The sequence below is a fragment of the Rhea americana genome, unplaced genomic scaffold (genome assembly GCF_003343005.1).
Source record: "Rhea americana isolate MKP2758 unplaced genomic scaffold, rheAme1 scaffold_105, whole genome shotgun sequence".
In the NCBI taxonomy this organism is placed as follows: domain Eukaryota; kingdom Metazoa; phylum Chordata; class Aves; order Rheiformes; family Rheidae; genus Rhea; species Rhea americana.
Window position 1 is genome coordinate 893,653 of NW_028185095.1, and position 26,680 is coordinate 920,332.

The 26,680-nt window shown below is 37.6% G+C and overlaps 1 protein-coding gene across 11 annotated transcripts in view; it reads right to left on the reverse strand.

The window, feature by feature from the left end:
- QTMAN (queuosine-tRNA mannosyltransferase) overlaps positions 1-26,680 on the reverse strand; it is a 187,980-nt gene that overhangs the window by 104,032 nt on the left and 57,268 nt on the right. For all 11 annotated transcript variants that reach the window (XR_014896281.1, XM_085308468.1, XM_085308434.1 and 8 more), the window contains exon 2: positions 22,053-22,260. Coding sequence is in view for 10 of the 11 variants with exons in the window: in XM_085308468.1 (XP_085164594.1) it covers positions 22,053-22,231 (179 nt within the window). In the remaining variant the exon portion in view is untranslated. The remainder of the gene's footprint in view (positions 1-22,052; positions 22,261-26,680) is intronic.

Sequence of the window (26,680 nt, forward strand, 5' to 3'; positions counted from 1 at the left end):
TCCCCATTTTTCGAAGAGAGGAGCCATGGATGGAGTTGAAGGGCAAGAAGCAAACTAGCCACTAAAGGGTGACAACTCCTGGCTCCTTCATATCCCCATCCTTGGTGTAACTACTACAGGTTTTGATGGGACCCAGTACACAAACCCTCTGCGAGGCGGCGCAGGGCACGGTTCACAGAATACCAAGCAGCTCACAGGCATTTACAGAAAGCCTCTTCTTAACCCTTTTACGCAGGCAAAATTCCCTTTTATCTTCCATTTATTTTCATTTCTACCTGGAAGGGAGCGAAGAGTTAGGCTTTTACGTACAGTAAACACCAACCGTACTTTTAAGAGTATATAAGGATGTAGTCGATTTTCACCGATAGGAATGCATACCTGAATTTATACTAAATAACAATTCTGCCCTTCTAAGTATGGCATGTATTTAAAGTAATGTTCATCTCTATATGTTCTCACTGTTTAAGAACTCGGTGCAGGTGTTATTAATAAAATAAATTTATTTTTGAAAAGGATGCTATTCTATAAGCTTTGAAGCTCACACATAGTCTAACTTAACCCAGCTTTGGCTCATCTGGTCTTTAAACRACTTCTTTCATGTGGTCAGCCCACGAGCCATACGTACTGCTGCTCAATCACGCCACTGTACATCGTCAGCGTGAGGATGATTTGCATGATTTGCATTTCCTGTACCGTTTGAGCTTCAATGAGCTCGAAGCACCACGTACAAAAGAAACCACCGCCAAGCAATGCAAAGATTTTAGTTAAACCAGATGAGACTATTTTAGTCAGGCTGCCAACAATAAAAAAAAAAAGAAAAAAAAAAGTCTCAGGGATATCCTGTTAAATAAGGATTTATTTGTAGGGAATCTGAACCTTAGATGTGGAGCTACATTTGAAATATAAAAGTTGCATGTAAATACTAAAGTCTCTAATAAATCTGGCCTCACAGAAAATAATGCAATGAAAATAATATCTTTCTTACTGTTCTTACGATTTTGGCACCACATTATGTGACTAATTTATTTATTTAATAGTSCATAAATGGGTTCTGACTACATTATTTTTCCTACCGTATAATATTAAATGTAATTAAACTGAATCTACTGATTGCTAGCTAAGTTTCTCCCTATGAAGAATTTCTTTATTTTATCACAAATGATCAATAGAAGCTGTTGGACAAATAACTGTGATAGAAACAGCATTACAGTGGGCTCAATGAATAAGTACTAAAGTGGAAAAAAATGTACCAGAACCTAGTCATCATGAAAAACAGAGACAGATGGGGAGACAGACCTATATGATGCTACAAATAGATGAATATCTTGTAAGGATTTCAACAAATGTTGTAAGACCTAGTAAAAAAAATTTTTTTAAAYTACACATTTGATTGCGGTGCTGTATTTAAGTTCACCTGAAATCCAAACTGTAATATAATCATTAAATATATTATTGAAGTTAAATATTTTTAAAAAAATCTGTAGGACCTTTCCCAGGCATTATTAATTGTCCCATTATTTTGTACAAACCATTATGAAAAATTACGTAAGTTTACTTTAATAACTACTTCAAGGAACCTGAGTGAASTGTATCCCATTCCCAATGTAAAAACTGAAGGTGCGCATACAAATTTCATATCCAATATAGTAATTTTTTTTTAAGAGGGGACTTGTCATAACAGTCAATACATTCAATTTCTAGAAAGACTAATATACACTAGTATGCTGATACAATTTATTGCATCTTATCAGTTAAGTGGGATATACGATGGCAGCCTAAGACATTCTGTTAAAAAAATGAAGGAATCTGCATATGGTCAAGTTCAGTATACAAGCTTTGGAAACAGCAGCAACAGGACTTTACCGAGCAGACTCATTTTTAGAAAGTTGTGTCTTTGTATTTCTACATTATTCAAATATAACCAAATTTGACAACTGGTTTAAACTATTACTGAAAGGTTAAATTCTGTCCTGAATACAACAATCCTATTTATTCCATTGCTGCCTGCAAATAAACAGTCCAAAGCAGTGTTTAATCATAATATGTATATTCTACATAGTGGCTGTAAAATTTAGTAATTGGAATGCTACCATATTAAAAATGTATTTTGTCATTTTTTGTAGTTAGAGCTCCCTTATATAATATTATATTTAAAGGTCAACTAATTTTATTACAGAAATAACCTGTATTAATTTTTAGGCTCCTGAGCTTTCTAGCACATCAGCCAAACAAATATTACAACAAGGGAAGGTGCAACATAAACCAGACTGTCAAATATAGCCTTTACTGTGCGATAAAAAATCTGTATTTGCAATAGACAAAAAAAAAGGTAGTTAGAAATTTAACAGTTTTTGCTCTGAAAATTGCAAAAGTGTTTACAGATAGAGCTTTTCAAAAGCTAGCCTGCAGAGCCTCCCCCATGATCCAGGATGCTGAGACCATCTAATGAGGTGCTAAGTCTACTACTACTCAAGCACAGTCAATAACACCAAATGTTATGCAGCACCCTTTTTTGGTCATTTCCCTAATTTACAAGACACACACAGTACTGGAGAACGTAACGAATAATTTTGATTTAAAACTTTTCTGCTGCACCTAATGTAATACAACAAACAGCATGAAAATACCAAAGTTTAAAAAAATTATTTGTTAGTATTTTCTCCCCATGACATGCAATGTACGGAAAGTGTTGTTGATGTTGCACATTATATAAAATGATTCAAGACTATCTGCTGTTTTTATAAGGATTTCTGTTTTACATAAGTAGATTAGAAGGCAGCATTATTCATTATCAGCCTTCCTAGCACACTGTTTTTGGTTCGTTTGTTCCTAAGAAACACTACTACGTTTGGAACTAAAAATAGATTGCTATTTTTAGCTATTTAATCACATGAGGAAAAGAAACAGTTTGTATCAGTCTTGTTGAATTTACAGAATAGTTCCACAAGGCACCCTGCGCGGGTACCACGAGAAGCACTGGCACCCAACCTTCAGGCTCGCCCAGCGCCGAGCCGCGCGCCTGCTGCAGCCGCAGCAAAACCCGCTCGGAAAGATTCCAGCAACAATAGTCTTGTGACTAAATAAGAAACAGAAGCAGAAGCCATGAGCCAAACAGATACCTATCGGTTTCCTTGAGCTTAATCTGATTAAAACATGGCTCTCAAAAATGTTAAATAGAATGCCACGTCAGAGAGCAGGCATATGATAAAAATAGTTCATGACAGGAAATCATTATTAAGCCGGCATTACTAGTGTATCTGTTATGGAAATTTCCCTGTAATTTTTCAAGGTTTCCCCTCATGCTTTTCTTGAGTTGCCTGTTACTCCYTTTTTTTTTCTTCTCAATGATGTGCAAGTTTGAGATGTAAAAAGAAAATTATCACTGCAATTTTCCAACTACACCCTGCTCAATACCACCTCAAGTATGTCATACATCATCTTGTCATTCACCTTAACAAGAAATCTCATAATATTCATGGGCAGAAAATAATCCAAAACGGGCAACTGCCACTATGACAAAAACTCATTCATATGTCATGACAGTAAAATCTTAAATTCAATTACTTTCATAATGAAAGCAACTTGAAATTTTTAAAGTTTCTACAGAAAGGAACGTTAGGAATGACGTAAGAGCTTTTCTGGAGCCCACCAACCAAAATTAGGAAAGCAAAATTTCTATAATATACTATCCCAGATTAACACTAATGTCTTAAAAAGCTTAAGAAGTAAAATAAAATTCAGCACTCTGAAAAAACCCACTGTTACTACCCTGGTCACAAATGTCTCCCGGATGATGATGCCTTTAGAGCACTGCCTAAAACACAGCCTGGACCTGCAGCACGCTGTCCTGCACTTAGTTCAGAAAAAGATTTGACCAAAAACATCGTCCAAAAAAATAAAAGAAACTTCTACAAGAAGGCTAACGTCAATTAATAAAATTTTGTCATATGTCAGAGACTTCAACACACTTTAACAACCACACCTCAAAAATCTTGGTTTCTTTTTAAAATGTCATTGGTTTGGAAAAAATAAAAATATATAGAACCCACCAAATCACCTCTGCTTTCATTGAAAATAGGCATTTAATCTTTAGTGGTGATTGAGGCTTCCCTGAAGAAAAGCCCTGTCGTGTATGAGCAGTAATGCAGCAGGTGACACGATGCCGTTCCCGTGTGTCCACGCTCCCCTCCATAGGTGACCAGTTCACGGAGCAACGTCCCCACTAGCGTGAACTATTACTCAGACACTGGCAAGCGTTTTAATTTTAGAGTCTAACCTATGACTAAGAATTATTTGCCACTGGCATATCATAAGGCAAACACATGATACAGGGAGAAACAAAGAAGAGGGAGGATCAAAAATTTTTCAGCTTACCAAAAACATACAAATAGAATGAGGGAGAGTCTTGGCCTAACCAGGCTCAAACTCCCATATACCTCAAAGCCAACTGTGACAATGCCTCACACTAAACCATGAGAACTTTTAAAGATAAGAGAGTCACCATATGTTTTGCAAGTGTTTTCTAGGACTCACTCCTCAACTTTTTGTCCAAGTTGTTAGCATATTTGTCCCACAACAGTCAGGCAAGATCTGACTCAGCATGAAAGTGGATGTGCATCCTATTTAAAGCGATGCTTAAGCCTTATTCCATAAAGAGTCTTTCAAGAGCGTTCACGTCTATTCTTAATATCCCTCCCACATTAAGAAATGATTATCTAATACAAGGAGTAATCAGCTCATGGTTTTACCAGTCATCCCTCTTTGACAAAGCAGAGAAATATCCGAGCATTAAATATTACAGTGTCAAGGTTCAAAACGTCCTAGTTTATTTAAACACATAAATTCATTTAGATCTCAGGGCAGTAAGACTGAATGTTGTCTTCTGATACAGAACACCTATCTGGTGGTAATTCAAAGACCATTTTTCAGCACTAAACCTGTACTAGAACACACACAGTGTCACAACTAAGGATGCACATCCTGAAATGCAAGGAGGAAACGTCTGTGAATGTCAAAACGTCAAAATGTGGCAAAGCACAGAAAGTTAAGGGGCTTGGAAAGCCAAGATTATCTAAGCTGGAGTTGCCTGCAAAGTGATCTGGAGGTAGTGTCTGAAATATATTTCAAATGCTCTAGAAAAAGCAAGCAAACAAATAAAAAAATAAACCCCCAAACCCAGTATAACATAAGGAAGCAGCTAATAAAACACAAGCCTACCGGGAAGAAGAGAGCTTGCTCTTACCCAACACCAATCATCCCTAAGTGCAGCCAAGGCACGCCATGGTTCCTTCTGCTTTTGAACTGCACCAAAGAAACCAAATACTCCCAGTGCATTTTCAGGAGCCACTAGTGCAATCCTGCTCCACTGAGGATTGCAAGGCTTGGAAGGGCAGTTTCAGTCCGGGTCACTGAACAGCAGTTTTGGCTCTGCTCTCCGCCCACTCAGCAGACACAGGATCAGCCACTTTCTGCCTCTGCCCAGCTCAAAAAGGTGCAGGGCATGTTAGAGGAAGGGCAGAAGGAAGAGCAGTCTCTTGATCACAAATAGGTTGGCAATCAAAAATAAGCACTGATTTTCATACCGAGTTCTCGATAAACACTGAATCTTCCCAAGCCAACGTACCTACACTACCTGAAATGGTATCCTGCTTCCAAACTTAAATAGCTTCCTACTAAGGCTGATACAGAAGTATAGACTAAGAGACTAGTGATGGAAGTATTGGGATAACAAACCATTACAGTATTAATAACAGCAATAATATTAATAACAGCCCAGGAGAGACATGCACGCCTTCGCAAAAAGCAAGGACAGAACAGGCACAATTCAAGCATACACTAACCATCATCCTGACCGATGCAAACTCTTCACAACATGCCTTTCTCTCATTTCCATGCACCCTCTCAGATCTGCTTTCTCTATATTACCCTATGAAATGAGACACAGCACAGGGGGAAAATACGCACTCTTGCAGTTGTGAACAGTAAAAATATGTATGTGTATGTTTATAGGGAGGACAGGAGTACCTCCAGATGCTGAAGGCTAAATGAGTCATCCACTTCAGAAGAATGACAAGTAATTAAGCAAGAATATGGAAGACAATTAAGTGTGGGTATCCATTTCAACCAACTGCGTTCAAGGGAAAGAAGCCTCCAATACACCAAAATCATCAATATATCATACAAAGGTGTTGCTTGCAAAATAATCTCTCACCTAAGAAAATTCTTTTCTTTAGGAAGCAAAGAAAACTAATCTAAAATATTTATTCTCCTAAATTTCGTCTCTGCTCTATAAGTCACTTAAAAAGGTAACATCATATTAACTGCCTAGACCTGTCCAGCTGAAAATAGTTCCAAATTTTATGCTGAAGACGAAACTGCAGGAGTGTGAAAGGATGTGAATCTGCAGGTCACCACAGATACTAAAATCAAATCCTAGTCGAGAAACCCAGAGCTGACAGGCTTGCAAAGACTGAAGGTCTAGCGATGGCAGAAGTTGACATCACAAAAATGAGTCTTGTTGTTTGTTTGTTTGTTTTTGCTCTGGAAACCTGCTCTCCAAACCCTATTCACAGTGCTGCTTTCCCATGGTGAGAACACCACAGGTCTAAGCACACTGAAGCACCGCAAAGCACTGCCCAATGCATTATCAAAACGCTTCGCAAGCACAGCGCCCTGACGCTGCATGACTGTCATTTTTCTGGCAGTTTGCACAGCTGCATCTCCCTCTGCTCCATATTTTGTTCCTCCACGTTCATAGATGTAGCAATATGATTTTATACCTTGGAGCTCCACTGAAGCACTTCCTTTTATACAGCTCCTAAGTTTTACTTGTCTACAAATATTTGTCTTTCTTCCTGTCCCTTCTAGTCCCTTACATCACGAACAAGAGCCGAGTGCTTGGCAACCCAGCATTCACAGATCAGGCTTCACAGACTCAATTCTAAACTGTCTTGACTCAATTTGTGACAAGAAGTGGTAGGGACCCAAAACAGGCTGCTCTGGGCTTCTGCAGTAGGGCAGCCAGATGTCAGCCAAAGGTCTCAGCGCTTTCAACATCGCGTACGAACGCACGATCCTGCGACAGACTGCAGGTTGCTGCGGGAAGCTCCTGCCTACGTGGTTTATCTACATGGCACCGGATTTTGTATAAGGTAGATTGTCAAGCTTGAAAAAAGGTTAATGCTAATTAAGGTTCTTAGCAAGGCAGAGCTGGAAAAAAGTTCAAAAGTAGAAACGAAACAGAAATCCATCTTAAATACAGTGTACCTCCTGTCAGACATTTTCTCCCCAATCACAAACATCCCTTGCTTCCCACATGGCACCTTGCAAATCAAGCAAATGCCTCAGCACTAGTGATTTGTGCTCAGCAGGAACCACTGCAGGGAATTAAGACGAGAACCTTTAAAACTAAACCAGCCCTTATGGTTTTGCTTCCAGGTCCAACCACAACTGAAAGCAGATTTATTTTCAGATTCCACTTTGTATACAACTGAAAGTCCATAACAACGCTGCAAGAACACTTGCAAGTGAGTTTGATTCAGTTTAGACACGACAGAGACTACCCAGGACTCAGTAAAATAGTGGCTAGAAAATTTTAGATTGAAGTAGCCATATAAAAATCTGTGAGATTTGTGTACCATTTAGCTCCAATCTTAATGCAGTCACACACTATATTGTTTATTTATATGAACCTACTCCAACTTCATAATCGGGCAGTTAAATATCTTAAAACAAAATTATTTCTATTGCCACAACTAGAAGCTGGTATGAGTTAATGATTTCACCAATTTTACAGCATATATTCTTCTTATAGTTTTTATTTAATAAATTCAAAAAATAAAATTGTTTTGCTTTCTCACTCTGAGTGCATAGTCTCATCAGGAATAATTCTTCCAGACATTTACAAGTCATTTAAGAGAAACGTGTATTTTACAATAATCTAACAGAGAAAAGTCAGTATATCACATTTCAAGATCCATTAAAATACAAAAATTCTGGTTACAGGCTCAACAATCTGCCTAATTAGTTCTTCCTAATTAGCAGAATGTTCTAACCTCCGTAATAAGACTTATGTGGACAAAATGTTCCATATTGGTTATCCATCTGAGGGAAAACTAAACAAGTACTTCTGGAATACAACTAATAGAATTACYGTGGTTGGGCTTTGCAGACAGGAGGCTGCTCCCATGGCCTGCCAGTTAATATTGGCAATTTTCAAAAATATAAAACATTCTGCCTCAGATATACGATCGCTCACATTGCAAACCACTCCCTAACATTAGCACTTTAAAGACAAAATTAAAGATATTACAATCAAGAGTTAATAAGTGGCAGCTTGAAATTCCACAACAYGTGCCGAGAGAAAAAAAAAGAACGTGTGTATGGACCAAAATACGCTGTGCAAGAGAGAGCTGAAGAGATCATGGGAATGCAAATACCATAGTGATGCTGCAACCGGCCAGAGAGTGGCTGAGTAGCTGGATTTTCCTCTGTGGTGAAGCTTTTGTTTTGCACACAGTTTTTGTACCTTCTTCTTCGTGACTCAGTGTCTTAGTCTGAACTAAGCAATTAATAGATGGTAACATTATTTCTGATTCCCGTCTTAACCTATAAAAAAAATTTCCATTTTTACCGTATGCCAACCACGTAATTCAAAGACTACCAGTTAAGAGAAATGCAGAGCCCCTGCAACATCTGTGGTCAGAAGCAGATGCTTGAGATAAGGAAAATTCAGACCCCTATTTTGTTAGGAGTTTGSAGAGCAGCTGCTGAGCTTCATCTCAACAGCTGAAATAGCCTTTCTACAGCTTAATAATGTGGGAAGCACAAAATTATCTCCAACCCACTCCCGGCCACCAATTCATTCACCCCGCTGGCTCAGACACACGGACTCCACCCATGCTCTGAACACACGCGCGTCTTATCGCCCGCCCGCAAATCTCTTGAAGGCATAAGAAAGCTATTACATATCCTTCACTTGGTTCAATCAGTATCTAAGAAAATTGAGAGCCATGCACAAAATATAATCTAAAAACAGTCCCTTGAAAAATGCCAGCTAGACAGGAACCAGAAATAAACAGAGATACTATAAATATTGTCTTCAAATATCTCTGACTCCCCAGAGACCCCATACGATCCACAGTGTCAATGACCTTCTACGCAACTGTTAATGCTGGAAATTAATACTTTAAAAAATATAAATACCTACTTTTGAATACTGAATGGATATTCTACTAATCATAGCACAGGATGGCACATTAAAACCTAGATTTCTCCTGTATTTATATGCAAAATATATAAAACTATTTTCAATCTGTGCACCCCAGAATGAGTAATTCAGTGCAAGACAACTTCTAGGCCCTCTGCTCCATTAAAAAAAAAGAAAAGAAAAAAAAAAAAGAAAAAAAAATATTTTAGAATCTGGTTCTTCCATGAGCCTGGGGTGACACAAGTGAGCAGCATCACTCAAAACAAACTGCAATCCGAAACAAGAAAAAACAAAGGCGCTAATATAATATTTTGTTCACATGGAGCTTTAGATGCAAACTGCTACTGGAAAAAAGAAATGGGGCAAGGAGTAGCAAAGACGACAAAGAGAAGGAAAAAACACAGGCCACTGAAAGCTATCCTTAGTCTTCAGCATCCTATGCAACTAAATAAATAAACTAGTATCTGTATGCTTTGCATGTATATATTAACTTTTTTATTCCTTGTTCATACTTAAAGAGACAAGTTCTGAAATGTAAATTTTGACAGTTTGATGCATGTATTTAGATAATCAACATGCATTTTATCATTTAGGTAAATAGAATATCCTGACCCTGTTGCAGCCCACTGCAACATATAGTGAGATTTCACTTCTTTGAGAGCCAGAAAACTTAGGAGTATGCTTAATTAAAAAAAAAAAAATGCAGCTCATTAGAAAGTCATCAAATCAGGGCAAGATCCTCTGAATTTTCCTGTTTTGAAATTCCTCACCACCAGCTCTGCCTAGAGGTCTTCTTGGGCAAGGCTTGAGATGTGTTTAAAGCATGTTAGAGCTGAATGCTTCTCCAACCCCAGAAATCACCAGAGAGAGTACGATTTCAAATGAGCTTGGGGCCACTTTGCAGGGCCACCCTTAAACCTCACAAGAATATGTACTCTTGTAAACCAGATTCCACCTGCATGATCTGGAGTACACAGTAACCTATCAGCATAGAGGAAACAGCTATGAGGTCTTCCTCCACAGAGGTCTCTCAACTGCAATCCCAAAGACACTATGCCAAATGAACAAGTAAACACAGAAAAGCCGCAAACACCCAACTTAGAAGCATGAATTGTACTATACAAAGGCTAACATGAAGTCTCAACATCTAATGAGATAACTGAGGGTCAGAAACGGCACCCAACGGCAATGCTGGTATAGCTGAAGTCATTCCCAAAGCTCCTACTGGTTTCAGCAAGGTGAGTATTTCACCCACCTCCAGTCTATTAGACCAGTCTACTTTTCCCTMCCACTTTGATATCACACAACAAAGACTCTGCTGGAGGTAAAAACTCGGAGCTAATTCTGGTCTCATTAGAAGATAAAAATCGAATTTTAGAGCTAAAAAAAAAAGAAAGAAAGAAAGAAAGCAAACAGAAGAAAGGTCAGTCTACTACTGAAGACCAAAAAATACTTTAAAAACCTGCCAACTGAGGCAAAACAGTGAGGCTACTAGTAGTAAAAAACAGGCACAGGAGTTAGCTCCCTGTGCTCTATCCCTTCCCCATCCTTCGTCCGCCTATTAACCTCCAACATCAGCCTTAGCCAACATCAGTATGGACTGGACATACTTGAAGGAAAGCAGGTCCAAAGCACACATTCCTTTTTTGTCAATGGCTACAAGGCAGACAGAAGTTATGTCTGGCACTGTACACAGTATCATGTAGCATATTTCCTTCAGAAATAACATCTAATTTTGGCTCATTTGCAATTTATTATAGTATAGCTACAGCAAGAGAAATTCTCCTTCTAAGTTAATTTAGCAATCACTTCACTCTTAAAAAATAAAATAAAAGATATCTTCTTTGTTACAATTTCCCCTGAAATTCATCTCATCGTCTTGCATAATTTCAGTATCTTGAGCACCATTTCTCTGAATGCATTTGGCAGATAAAATTTTTAGCTGTTATGTTTTTAATAAAATTGATTACCAGGAAATTTCTGCATATGCACAGTTTAAAATAATTCGATTCCTCAGGGTTTAAACATAGAGATGTCGCTATGCATGATAACTGTTTCATGTTTAGTGAGTTACAACTATTCTGTCACAAGTATGAAATGCATTTTGCTCACAAAAGCCAAAGGCACTGTCAAACCTGCAGCAATCTGCAGAACAGTAGGAAAAAATTGCCTGCAAACTAACTGCTACTAGATAATGGTACCATTTATCATTCTTAAATTCCATCTTTAATTAAAAATGGGATATTCTTTTACATAAATAAAAAATTGCAGATGTTCTCAAATTACTCCTCTAATTTTTTTTAATTCTTCCATACATAATATGCATAGCATTATATACATTCACAAATTTCTCCATGTTGTTATTACATAATACTTATTCCRGGAAGACAATTTTTCCATATTTCAAGTAGACAAATATATGCAAAATATGCTAAGTTAAAAAAATTATCATTTTAAAAGAAAATACATGCTAAGAAAACTCATTGTAGGAATACCACTTAACCACAATAAAATTAATGTTGAAATAACTGTTTTTTCCATCGTTTTTCTCACCATTTGATAATTTACTCACTGTTTTCTCACCACTTGATAAATTTTTTAACATTTCTAAGTAGTTACATCAGGTAAAATTGCTAAGAGACCCACCATAGATATATCTTTCATCCTAGTAACTCTTAGAAATGATACTAATAGGTCTAAATTTCTTCTAGTAGTTTTTCTGCAAAATGCAAAACACGTATTTGTTTGTGATGTTATGTCCACTGCTATTTCCTTCATTCTTTCTTCCTGTTGCTGTAARACAGAAATATAAGCTCTAATGTGCGACAAGTGAAGGTGAAATTGAGAGACTAAAAATGAAATACAATGAACAAGTAGGCCAGGGTATGAACTTAAACAATAAAAAATAAGCTCTTCTGAACTGGAAAGCATTCTTTAAAATGACTGTGTCCACCAGACCATCAGAGTATGTATGCGGGAGGGAGGAAGGGACAGAGACAAAAGACGGAGGGAAGACAGGAAAAAATACTGTCCAAGAGAATAAGGAGATTACAAGAAGCCAAAGTACTCCTTTTCAAAAACCTTCATTATTGAATAATGAGAAAAAAAGCCCTTTAGTTACTTTGTTAGTACAGAGACAAATTCAAATCGACAGACATAATTCTCAACTTTTTTCAAGGGGGTTAAAACTAATCATAATGATCCAAAGCATACCAAAAACAGGTATAATCCTCAAGATTCTCAGGTTTAGCTGTCTAAGGCGGGAGGGGGGGGTGGGAGAGGGGAAGAAGAAATGAATTGATCAGCTGAGGTCTGGGAGAGTTAAAAGTCCATAATAAATAAAATACATTCATTGCACCATAATTTGGCATACAGATCTTAATCAAACTACATGCAATGGACATACTTTATATCTACGGAAGAAATGACACGATAAAGCACAAGATCAAGTGGTTTTTGGGTCAACCTAGAAGAGCACTGCCAAAACAACTCTTGTAATCATCCACACGTACTGTGCTTCAGTTCACACCACAGGAATCCAGGTCATAACCTTGGAGACCATTCTAGACGAAACTAAACCAGAAGATGCTGCTCCAGGGGAGTATTCAATGCACTCCAACCACGTCTAGGGACATTCAGTCCGTAAGAACCAGACTACATCTAGTCTGAAATAAAACCTCCTGAAATAATACCCTATGTGGATGCTAGGTCATGAGCACCATTTCACTCTACAACCTCTCTACAACCCTAAAAGGTTGCACTATTTGTTAATATAGATATTACCTACATAGTCATACGCGGAATGTCACAAATCTAACACCTCCGCAGCCTTTCCATAGTATTTAATGCATTGGCTCAGCATATTCAGAATGCATACTGAAACTCTTTGGCATCCACAGCAGAAGTTAACATCCCACAGGCAACCTGAAAAAACGGCCGTAGAAATACTGCCTGGTCTTCCAGAAAAGGCAAATCTGTACCACCCAAGCACAACGGAGAAAGCACCAACTCAGACGTTCAAGACAAGTCAACAGAATTAAGCTGAAAAGTTACAATACGACAAGAAGTGGAACAAACTGAACAGTAGAGAATATTAATAATATTGTCAGGTAACGTACTAATGGTGAGGTTCAGGTTGAACTAAGTAATGCAGGGGAAAAAGAACGTGCAGAGCAGAACAACAAAGATTAATAAAAGTAGGAAAAAATGCAAATACTAGAAAACTCAAAACAGTTATTCTGGAAGGGTTTTCTTTCCCCACTTCATAATCTGTTTGTCACAGAATGTTATTGTGCCAGTGGGTTATACTGATCAGTGGGATATAGCAAAAGGGACTATATACAAGAATGTTTTTAATTATACCATCTACATGAAATTTAGAAAACTTTTATGAAAGGTTTAATATCGCCAGTAATGAACTCAGGATACTTCCTTGCATGCATTTTTGTATAACTAGGTGATATATCAGAATTTTACTCCTTTCAGTGTAGGATCTGGAGCGGCTGCTGCCACAGGCCTCTCCTCTGTAAAGCAACAGCTACCYTGAAGCAGTTCCAACAGGAAAATGCCTTAAATTAACTGTGTTACGGTGTTTAAAACTATTCTTCACATTGACTATACATTAACCTTCCTAACAGAATTCTTGGTCCGTTGTAGTCTGACAACAGGAACGTCCCTAGCAACCTCAAACAAGGCTTTCTGAATTTAACGGAAAGATGACCTTATGCATTTGGGTCAGGTTAATGCTTGCAAAAGAAAACAGCAGTGTTAACGTAGACCTTCTCCCAAAACTGTTTTGCTAGAAACAGTCTGCATTACTTAAAATTTCTTCTCATTATATATTAATTCACAAAGCCAAGCCAAGCTGTAAATACTTACTAAGACTGCTGGTTATTAACGATACTAGAATATAAAGCTATAAATCCAAATAACGTGCAAACCAAGTATCTGACAAAAWTTGTATTATTTATTTCCAAGGTACAAAAAATAGTTGAGATTATGAAAAAAGTAGCAGAGAAAAAAAATCAAGAATTTTCTCTGTATTACATGCAAACCAAAAGCTTGCTTTCTTTCCCTTTGGAAGATCAAATGAGTATTATGGACTAGAATGACAATGAATCGCCAGAAAAAAGTAACATACTGTTTATAATACAATACTGTATATATTTGTTATTTGAAAATAGAAATGTAAACTATAACTAATCTGGAAATAAAACCTATACACAACAACTCTTTAAAAGGACAGATAAAATACTCATTAAAATCCTAAGTGTAGAAATACTGAATCATAATGCACTATTTCATTACATTTTACTGCTAGCAATGTAAATATCAAATCTCCAGGTGATTCATAAAATTCATTTTAGAAAGAAAAATAAGGATTTCCCCAGGCACTCAAGAACATAAAGGAAAAACACATGCTACAGTTTGAAAAAACAGACTGTTCTTTCATTGTCTCATCAGAGTATTTTGGGGAAATTTCTGCAAATCTTTTACACATCAAACGGACAACTGCCATTTCACATTAGTTCTATCTATAGATCATGCAACTATTCCAGCTAGCATACTTCCCCATCCCCTACCTTTCATTGCATTAATCGTTCTGTTCTTATTTATGCCAAATTTTAGATCATATACACTTCCACTGACTTCAAAGGAAGTAGTCTTATTTTAAATTAATCTAAAACCTCTTTTAACTAACCAAATTGTGAAAAGGCCTAATAACTGCATTAAAAAAAAAAAAAAAAAAAAAAAANCACGTTGGACAAATCACACAACTAAACTTTTTGGAGGGAAGTGTGCATGTGGGGGTTTACACACAAAAATGTAAAGAAAACCTGTCACTTTTCAAATGAATAGCTACCATCTGCCAGCATTTTATCTGAGGCAAAGTTGATTAATGCAATGTGAATGTTTAAGATCATTTTGCTGTCTGCCTGAATAAATTTCAGGTAGTTTACTTACAAAATTATTTGTCCTGTTTCTCAAAAGAATTATTGGCTGTTGGGAGTTTTCTGGTTTTGTTTTGTTTTGCCCTTTTTCAGGTTTTATGCGGCCAGATCGAGAAATAAAAAACATTCACTCTTAAAATGTGACAGGATACAGGGACTTAGAGCGCCCGAACTTTGCTTCTGGCCACTCTGCACAGCAGCAGCAAGGTAATTAATCTGCCGAACAAAGGGATCCCACCTCCTTAGCAGACCGCATGCAAACTTTCAGGCAGCCTTTCTCAGCGACACTGRAAAGTAAAGTTTAGCAGCCTAATTCTGAGCAGAGAAAACACAGCAGCGTTATTATTTTCAATATCAGATGACCTTTTTCTTAGACTTTATACTGGAGCAGTAACCGTTATGTACACTATCTTTCCAATCCAAATACATCAGTTGCAGATTTTCAAACAATAAACAACATTTTTAAGAATGCATTGGTTTATATTAATGTCCTGATAAAAATCATTCTCAAGTTTGGTCAAATACGCTCCTCTTCAGAAGTTTATTTTGAATGATGATAGTTTCAGAAGAAGTTTTCAGAACAGATTTGGGGTGATACTAACCTAAACYGCACAAAGCCCATTTTTACACCTACATTCCCCCATTACGTAGCCTCGCCACAGGACTGCCTCTAAGCTCTCCTCATCAGCATGAATTTCACACTCTCTATTCAGCCTCCAGGACAASCTCTATTATCCGGGGCTACAGAAGTGGAGGATATCATCTGTGCTACGTCGTGGAGCTTCGTACGCTTCCATATGGACATATATTCTCTTTGCTCACACCCCAAGCTGGCTGGACAGGCGCCAGCTCTGGTCGGAAGTCACGAAGTTGTTTCGGCTCCGTACACGGTGCCCGTATCTCACGTCTCAGTAGGGCCCTCCATATGGCCCTCCGGTGCGGAGCTAGCTCACAACCAGCTAGTTCGGCGCGTGGGCAGAACGAACGCGTCGGGGTCTGCACAAGCCCGCGTTAACCACCCTTCGTGAACTCAGCCCGTTTGTTTTTAGAGACTGCAAGCAAGTTTAGCACCAATGAATAAAAGAAGTAATGACCTTTATGTAGCTAGGGAGAGCAAAAGAGGAGCACAGAACTAAGCAGCATCTCCTATACGTTTTTTTTTTTTTCAATGTACCTTAATTCTTAACATAAAGGACATCTGTTATTCCTGCTTTGGACAGCTCTACAGCAAGGAAAGAACGTTGTACTACTTAGTGGGAAAATACATATAAGTTTCACACACATTATTTTTATTTTTAATCAAAGATCTGAACTCTGTCTGCAGGGGATACTGGCTATTCCACCTAGCCACCTTAGCCCTTTGGCGGGAGCAAAGAGCTGATTCACCAATCTATCCTCTAGGAGCATATTCCCCCACACCGCATGTGAAAGTGCAGCTGGAAACACGTGCATGCACACCTACACACTCATTTCTTAATCTYAGTCCGAGAAACAAAGGAATAGCTAGAAACTTAAAAGATCTCTGGGCCAAGAGTTCTTCAGCAATTCCAATAAAGCCATGTTCCATTCCCAAATGTAATGAAGTTTAGCAGTAACACCAAAATACACACTCTTAGTAATCAATACCGTAAATGAGATTCTAGTTTTCTTCACCTACATATAGAAACAAACACCCTAAGACATACAGAAAGGTATCAGGTAAATATTTTTTAATTTGTACATAAGCTGTTATCTTTCATTTAACTAACATACTACTCACACATACAATTTATTTCTTACCTGACTATTATCAGGGCCAAATGCAGGGAAGGCCTCTAACACAGGGAAARTAATTCCTCTTCCTACACAGGGATTATATCAAGATACACCTCCAATATTTGACATAAGGACCATCTTTGCTGCGGCTGTTATTGTCACTCTGAGAACACAAAAACGGCTGCAGGGCGAAAAGGAAAAACGCATAGGTGGAGAGAAAATCGTTGAAGATATTTCTCCATTACCTTAGCTTATTGCAGATGTTGAGATCAYGATGCTGAAAATACAAGGGTTTGTGTGTATCTCTGTGTATGTATGCATGTGTGTTTTTGAGACAGAAATGTTCCCAGCACAAATGGCCATCTATGTATTCAGCTTTCAGTGGAAAGGGTGACGGTTGCATGCCTTACTTCAATTCACATCTTCCAAAGTCTTCCTCAGGTTATGTTATTTGCAGGTATTTTCTTTTTTAGAAAAGAGCTAGAAAACAGTAAGTACTCTAACTCGCTAACACTTACACATGCTAGTTGTGCTATGTTTTTGATGGGACTACACATTCACTGAATTATTCACTGGAATAAAAATTACAGCATCACAGTTTTTAACAGAAGGTCTTGGTGATATCAGTGTCTCAGCTAGTGAAGACTAGCTCTATAATAWTTTTTTTTCTTTACAGAACACAATGAAAGCATCAGATTTGAAACAATCCTAAATCTAGCTAGTAGTCCTAACATGTTATGGAAAAAAAAATGTCTACATTATATTCTCTTGGAATATGCTACATTTTGCTGAACACTACACCTTTAGATCTTTTTCAGAGTTTCATTAATTAAAACCAATGATATTTCTTTTTTGTAAAATGCGAAAAACAGAGTTTGTCTTTTAAAATATAGTTGTCAAATTTCAAGGGGTATATATATGGTAGCATTTACCCTACGGGTCTTTCAGGGCCAGAGTACGTTACAAATAAAATCTTTATTCATATGAACAGCTACCTGGGGGGCAGTACAGAATGTTACACACTAAATTTATATATTTTTTTTTTGAAAATAAGTAAGCAGTGTTATTAAAACCAAACTTGAAGCTGTACTGCACTTAGTTTCTCCATTCTTGCCAATCTAAGTCTTACACTACTTTTTTTTAATTTGAATTAATACTTTTTGTAGCACGTAGCCTGAGAGCAAAATAAAACGCCTTTGTTTAGTGTGTCATCTTGAGTTTTTTTATTTGAAATTTAAAATATTTTTCCTCATGGTAATGAAGAATGGAATTACAGTAAGGAAAAAAACAACAAATCACGTATTTCTTCCTGAAAATGCTGTAATAACTTACTATTTCCAAATTTGAGAACTTTGAGTTAAAGAGAAAATTTCTAAGAGGTTTGTTACTCACCTTCTGCAATTAGTCACTTTGTGCTAAATTAATCAGAATTAATTTTAGATGAGCAATCCAGAYATCTAAATTTTTCAAAAAATTTGGCTGTCTCAGGCAAGTTGAAAGATGAAGCAAACACAGTGCCAAGACTCTAGACTGAGAGCAGTGCYGCTTTCTGTAGGCCACTTCTCTTTGCCTTATTCCATGAACTGATGAGAAAATTCTGTAATTGTTGAAAAAAAAAATCTCGAAAAACAAATAGTAAAGTTGCCCTTTTACAGTACATTTAAAATGCCCTAATTTGGAAATTGCCATGTAGAAATTGTAGCATCCCTCTCCCTCTTGATGTGAAGGAAGGTAACACTGAAATCAGTTCCTGCAGAGGAATCTCACATTTTCTTAGAAATCAAATCAGAAAAGAATAGACAGAAATGTCTTGCTCGTCCTACTCAAAGATAGATTTCAGAGAAGAAATYAGAAAATGAGAGATTAGTCAAAAAAGTCCCCTGTCTCCTCCCTTTCTGACAGGAGATGGAAGGAAATTCCCTAGAGCAACAGCTGTTGTGAATGGATGAAACTTGTACTAATGTCACTCCAGAACAGGCATCTTCAGTCCAGGTAAGGCAGAAAGGAAAAATCATGCAAGCCCCTACACAGTGAGGCAAGCAAGCTCTTAAAAACGTGCAGTTCTGTTGCTTCAGTACAAGCATTAGGCCGTTTCAAGTTCRCTGGCTGTGTAACCCCCCTTTGAAAGAACATCTTTATGGCCTTCTAAGTTCGAGCACATACTCCCTGCCCAATCTGCCATATTCATCAAGGTTTCTGTCCTCCTTTAAGGAGATGAATGAAGACTTGAGCTCGTTTAACTACACATTGCACAATGAAGTCATGACAATAGAAAATATATATATATATATATATATATATATATATATTTTAAGAAGGAGAAGAGTACAGCAAACTGAGTCAGTTTGCAGTTTACTCAATGTTGCAGACAAAGTACTAAGTCTCCGATACCTTCCACAGTAGCTATGCGAGTTCCTCTTGAGAAATGAGGACATCAGCTCCCTGTGACAGCTCCGCTTCGCGGCAGCTCGCCCAGCGCTTGCACGGGGACGTGCCGTCCATCGCATACACGACGCCGGCCGCAGAGCTGCTCCTTACCAGTTCCGCCACAAGTCTTTCCCTGTCTGTTCTCCAGTAAGGAAGGATACGCCGGGGGCTCACCGCAACCCACTGCTCACAGAATAGCACGTGAAATTAAGAACTATGATTTTTCACTTTCGCTCTCCTCCATCCAAAGAACTATTTAGACTTAGCTCACTGCACATCGCTTGAAAACTAACAAATCACAAYTTCTATAATTAGCTGTAAAAGAACCATTTTTAGGAAATATATATACTGCTGCTATACAGATCTATGACAATATTATCAGACTTATCTATATCAGTATGATTTCGCAAACATCCCACCATCTTGACTTAAAGTACAGTTTGAAAAGAAAAATTTAACAATGCAACAAATGTTACCAAAAAAGTTTGCACTTTAAATATTTGTGACCTTTCCGGATTATTAAATGCATACACAGAAACAAGGTATTTATGAAACACTATTGATCTCTATCTGAAAAGCACTTGGAAACACGTTTTTGATTCTAGAAAATGAGTCACAAATAACGTCAATATTGTAAATAACGTAGATTTGTGATTTCCCATACCTCCCAAGAAGGCTGAAATATTTAAATACCTAATTCAAAACATATATTCCTGACAGTTTGCTATAATTTTGTCTTAAGATAAATGGTAAATCACTACTACCTGGGAAACAGATCTTAAATGGTTACTGGCAAGCTAGTAGTAGAAGAATCAATGTTAATTGTAATCAATATTTTTATAGTAAGAGAGAATAGTCAGCCTCATTAGGCTGTAGTCTGGTGCATTTATACTTTCAGTTTAATACAATTCTTGAAACATTCAATTACAAAACAAACATTAAAAATGTGCAAGTAAAGTAGCTGGTACCTCTAATTAGTTTTCCTCTCACCAGTCACATCAGCGTTTGTTCCTAAAATTTTATCCTGCATGCAAGGATATGGTATATACTCTTCTTTAAACATTGCATCTTTGTGAACTTTGACTATTTGATTCTGTCTGATCAGGCACTAACAGCAACAGCAAAGGAAAAGCTTTAAGATGCTTTATTGGTTAGCTCAGATTTATTTGTTGTCATTAAAGGTTATATTTGCACATAAGTCTATGACAGATTGCAAGTTTATTAACTTCAAGGGAGTTTTCAAGCTGCTGGGTTGTTTTTTGTTGTTGTTGTTGTTTCTGCTTCCCCCCTCCTCCAAGATGCGGGTTACTTGACAAATTGGAGTTAAGTTATCTTAGGTCAATGTAACTGCAAGTTAAACTAATGAAGTGTATGTCTATGAGTGATGCCTGATTAGTTTAATACAGTTAGTGCTGGACAGCTTGGGCTGCTGACCTTGAAGGCACACAGATAACATTGTGCTGCGTTGGAGGATGCGGTTGTGCTACAAAAGAGATTTACATAACAGTTTGTCATATAGACTCCTTCAAAGCAGAACTGTTGCAAAAGGAAAGCGCTACGAGACCAACACTAAATGCCTCGCACGAGATCAACAGCGAAAAAGTCATAATTACAATTCGCTTGGGATGGCAGCTTATTTGAAATGAAAGTCAGAAGCAGGAACAGGAACGGTGTATGTGCACGTAGCATACGCTCCAGAACGGGTAACTATTGTGCTGGGTAACGCACCGGCTAAATGCAGCCTCTACAGGAGAAGATCTGAAAAATCATATGCCTCCCCTGTCCATTACTTCTGCTTGTTCCTATCTGGAGTAGCAAATACTAGATGCAATTCTCAGCTCTAACTATAGCTTCGTAGCACATCACTGAGATGTGCTTAGATCTGCTGAAGTTAATTTTCCGGGTGAAAAGCAAGCATTTGCGTTAAAACATCCCGGTCTCTTGCCACGCAGGAGTAATGACACCAGAGCGCTCGCTCACGACCGGCTCTGTGACGCTCTGCAGTGCATGGACGAAGTGCTTGCTGCACCTCACAGCACGTCACTGCTTAACAGCATCATCTCCCCACATCTCCACCAAGCAGGTAGGCCAAAGAAATGGCTGGTTTTAAAGACAGGTTGGTTCTAGAGTGGCTGATTCTCACTAGGTGATAGCAATCTGTKGACCTACATACTCGGCTTTTATCAGTTCAGGTTCCAGCGGATAGAAATTCACAACTGACATAATTGACGTCCACAGTCGTAGACAAGTTACAGAACTAAACTGCCATTAAGATAAAACTGTTCCCTTAGATCCTCTAGGTCAGCCCGAATAGTATGTTCTGATAAATCAGCCTTCTTAATAGATAGACCGGAGTGCAAGTGAGCAAAACAGCACTGTGCACGTCTCTGCTATCTTTCAAGCTATCTGTGCAAACCAGTTTTCATCTTTCAGCATTTCTGAATTCGCTTGGTAATTTAAAAGTAAGATGTACATACAGATGTATATGCACAGAAATGAATGTATGTACTACTACTCTTAAGAGACTTTCAAAGACTAATGATGCAATTTCCCGTATTTATACCCAAAGAAGGCAAAACAAGGAGAAAGACTTGTATTTTCATTCACTTGCACGTACATATGTATACACATAATTGAATATCCCGCTTGAGAGACCTGGTTGAAGGCCCCTCTACAATTTGAGCTAGGAGATTATCCAATTCTCAGGTTACCTGTAATTAGCGTTACRGGGTACCATTTGCATGAAAGAGATGGCAGCGGTCCGTGCCTTCCACGGCCACTTCTTGGCAGGGAGGGCGCAGAGGACACACTCTTCCATCTCCTCCTTAAGAAGATCCACCAGCTGCTTGTGAGAACCACCATAGAAAGCTTCAATGAGAAGAATACTCATGTTCCTAGCGTTTCAGACCTGTCTGGATTCTGAAAAAGACAATAAAGAACTGTGTTACTTCAGAAATGCACCTTTTATTTTAATTAATATATTGGAATAAAAGGAGAAATGTATTGCAAGGCAATATACAGTGTCTTCTTTTTTTGTCTTCGAGAAATTAGTCTTTCTTTTTAATTTCATGAGTTTACTTCAAAAGGCTAATTAACAATTATATTGACAAAATTATAACATCGATTAGTTTCAACCACTAAAACTTGCCATTCGAAATTTCTGAATCAATCTAAATGTGCGAGACTTAGAAATATTCTGTTTTGACTTTTTTCCCTCTTCAATTAGACATTTAAAAGTAGCTTGGCTTTACAACACATTTCTAAAGACATCATACTTTCCTAGGTTAGGAGATATGTCCATAAAATGCAGATTATTCATTTTTACGTAGGTTTTGCCCTTTTCCTGGTGGCGGATAAAACTAAAGAACAATTCAAACGCGTTTCAGCCAAAAGAGTTCCCAATGCTGGCAATCAGGCTAAGTGACTTAAAGGAACATGACTGAGAGCAGCCTGCAGATACGCAGCGCGAGTACACCTCCAGCACTCGACCTCGTGTTCCCTGGAGCTGGGATCGTCACCAAAGTGACACGCTCAGCCCCTAGAGGAGACGTAAACCACGTTATTTTTGAGCGCTCCCAAATGGCTGGAACCGAACAATATTGCAGACTTACGGAAGCTATCTACCCGTTCAGCCACGGGGCTGCTCACAAACAGGAAGCAAAACACGCTGCCCAAAATGAAGGGAAAGATGAACACCCCGTGACTATTGCTCATTTGCTTCGTGAGTCACAGTCCTGGGGTACTGGAAAGCTKCTTTTCAGATGCTTTGAGCAAAACCATCAGATAAAAATGTTAAAAACAAAACCCTGTAAAGATATTTACCATCCATGATTGCATCTCTGAAGATTTCCTTCTCAAAATACCCTAACAAGGGAGGACCAATGTTGCTTGGGCTTCATGATTGATGTTGTATTTCTGACCCTTAATTTCTAGTGGTTTCAGACTGCAATCCTTATCTTTTCAGAGTCTCTGATGATAAGAAGAAAGAATTCAATAGAGAACTAAATGCTCTCAAGAAAATCTAAATGGTAACCTCAACTTTGAAATTTAGTTAAATTCAGATTCAAGTGAAAAAAAGTATGCTATAATGAGAGGTTAGAAAACAGGAAAAAAATTACAAGGATATCACACCTATCGAAAGATCAACTAGCCAGGCACGCAACAACAAAAATTCAAATGCTGAAGACATTCAGCTAGAAGAGAAAATAAAAAAGAAACCTCTAGATAGGTCTGAGTCAATGGCCCACCACGGTATAAGATAAAACAGATGCTGAACTTCTGGATCATTAAAGATCACTTAGCAAGAGAATCAGTATCTCATACTCCAGCTTTCTTGTCACAATCCAACCTGGCTTCAGATTGTAATTTGTTTTATTATTTATTCCTCTAAACTGTTTCAAGACTCTTTTTAGAACAAATATATTCCTTCTAAAGAAACAACGGCTTTCTGGAAGCAGAAACTATACTTCATTTTGGAGTTTGCTTCTTTTCAGGTAGCAAGGCAGATTCTGATCTCTTTTCCACTGACCTAATTTCAGAATCACACTTTTGAAGTCAGACGGTTTCTGAATGTACAGTGATGTAACTGAAATCAGCATCTGTACTCTAAAGGACTCGGGGGACCTGCCGAGTAATAACTACTCTAAAAACACAAGCTGCATTTAGAATATGCTCTATTTACCTATAGGACAATTTGCAATTAGTCATGCTATGCTTGTCCTCAAATGTCACAGAAAATTTAATTCAAAGGAAGAGAAGGAAGCATTTTGCAAATTCAGCCCCCCCCCCCCAAAAAAAAAAAATGAGGGTACATGAGAAGTTTGTAAATGCCACTGAGTCAGTCACTCATTAAACAAGAGTTACAATTAATTTACAAATCATTATTGGTATCAGTAGCAAAGCAATTTGTTCATAAAATATCTGATCAAATTTCACTTAATCAGACCAGTTCTGAAACCATTTTATCACTAGGTTTAGCTGAATCAACACTGTGCTATTTGGTGTTATTTTGCAACAGTTTTCACTGCACGTTCCTTATTGTGACGGGGAATGAACRTACATGCTGAGAGCAAAAGACTTTTTAAGTTCTCAGGTTTCCTTCTTGTTTAAAGATCCTGACATTTAGGTCATTCTGCCTTATCCTTTTACCTTTACCTCTATTAACAAAAAGTGTTAAGCAAACATTACACAAATTTTGCAATACAATAAACTCCTTGAGGTTGAGTTACTTTGAGAAAGTCATTTCAAAACTTTGTGGAGTGTGTGTCAAATAGCTCTTGCTATGTAATTCTTCTTAATAGCATTCATAGGTCCCAGCAGTAGCATGAATGGAAGAAAACTAGCAATGACAAATTTTGCAGAGATGATCTGAAGCTCAAAGGCTTTCTGCACAAGACTCTCGGCACCTCAAAATGTAGATATTACTCACTAAAAAATCCTTTGTCATATGATCTGAATGCATTACCAATAAGACATTTCAAATTCATTTTGGTAAAAGTGTTGCATAAAAACCAGTACATAGCATGTTTTTTTAAAGATGCTATTAAAATAYGAAAATACTAAATAACACTGGCAGCACAATATATGCCATTTTTCCTTCAGGGATTGATTAATCTAGAACAATGAAAAAGTCAGCCAATAAATCTTACGCTTTAAAAACATACACTGATAATGCAAAGGAAGTTATATTAAATACAACTAATAATTTTTTGTATTTAAAAAGTCACAGAGGAGGTAGGACACAGTCATTTACCTCATATTTCACCCACATGATTTCCAGTTTTGGTCACATACAAAAATAACATCTATTATTTTTGCTTTATTTCCCTTGACCTAGCCAAGTTAAGGTAAATATGTACTATACGCTCCTCAGAGGTCTTGGAAAGACACTGATGATAAATGGCCTGAGAACAGTTACCCTATCTGATGGAATGCAATCCTCAATTAGATATAAATCACTCCAGGTATTCTTTTACACATTTCAAAGAAAACAACAAATATTAGAAAAACATATCTGCTTCCCCTTTCTCATTACGCTGCTTCCTCTCTCAAGAGCTGCTCCTTGGAGCCAAGAATTGTGTGTGTTCCACCAACGGCTCAACTCTATTCTCAGGAGTGTGTCACTGTATGGCTTGAAAAATYTGTTGCTCTATACGCACCATACATATATGTAGTAGTCCATTCATCAGCGTATACATTAAGAAACTACCCGGAATAAGAAAATTATCCTAAGTGGACAGGATGTCGCAGAATAGGACTGATATATTTAATATGTACGTATTAAAGTAATGATCAATTCAGGTACCTTGTGAGATTTCTCTCCACGTTAATTAAACTCCCATCTCAAAACCAGCATCTCACAGTGACGTTCATTCAGGACATCTGCCACCCGCTTCAGTCGCACCACAAGGCAAGCACGTTGCACAGAACTGGCATTTGCGGTGTGACCCCCTGCAGGGCCCTAAATGGGCCAGTGCAGTCAGACCCAACAATTTTCAATTAAAATAAATTTTTGAGTACCATACAGAACAACAGAAAAATATCTATTTTATTAGTAAAGAACATTAATTGTTCAACTAGCCACAGAAACTGTTGCTTCTTTATAAACTCTAGGTTTAAAACCAGCTCAGGTATTTTGTTAACCAGAACTACCAAACAGATAGAGAAAACTCATCATTTTCCATGATATATTAAGGAATATACATTCACTTTGTCTTGCACGCATAAGTATGGTTTCACAAACATCAGCAGAGCTCGCATCAGAAAGCCATAATTAGCTCTGTTCATTGACGTATTCAGACAACATAAATTACAGATAATATTTAAATATTTGTCCAACAAAACAGTTTAGCAACAATCCAAAACCAAGGGAATAACTGTTAATATATTCCATAGGTAGAGAGCTGCTATTAGTTACAGGAAATAAGGTATATGGTTTCAGTAATGATTGTTTCAACGGTCACAGTCCCACACGTATGAGAAATTTATTCCACCACTGTATCCAGAGCACACGTGGTTCAACATCTTATAACTCAACTGACTACAAAAATCACCAGGTATGCATTGTATATATAAATATATTTACAATCTCTGATGATATGAGATAAACATACTGTAATACTTAATATAGGCAAAGACTTTTCATGTTCCACTTTCTGGTAAAAAGGGATTTCCCAAAGGGCTATTACAGTCTTAACCTTGAATTTTGTCTCCTCTGCCCCTTCCTCCCAACTTCAAAAGATTCATGCATTTTAACTGTTAATGCAGCAGATGAAGAAAAAAGAAACACCCTATATTGAGAGAGTTTGCATTACCCTCCCACTCATGACAATGACTCAGA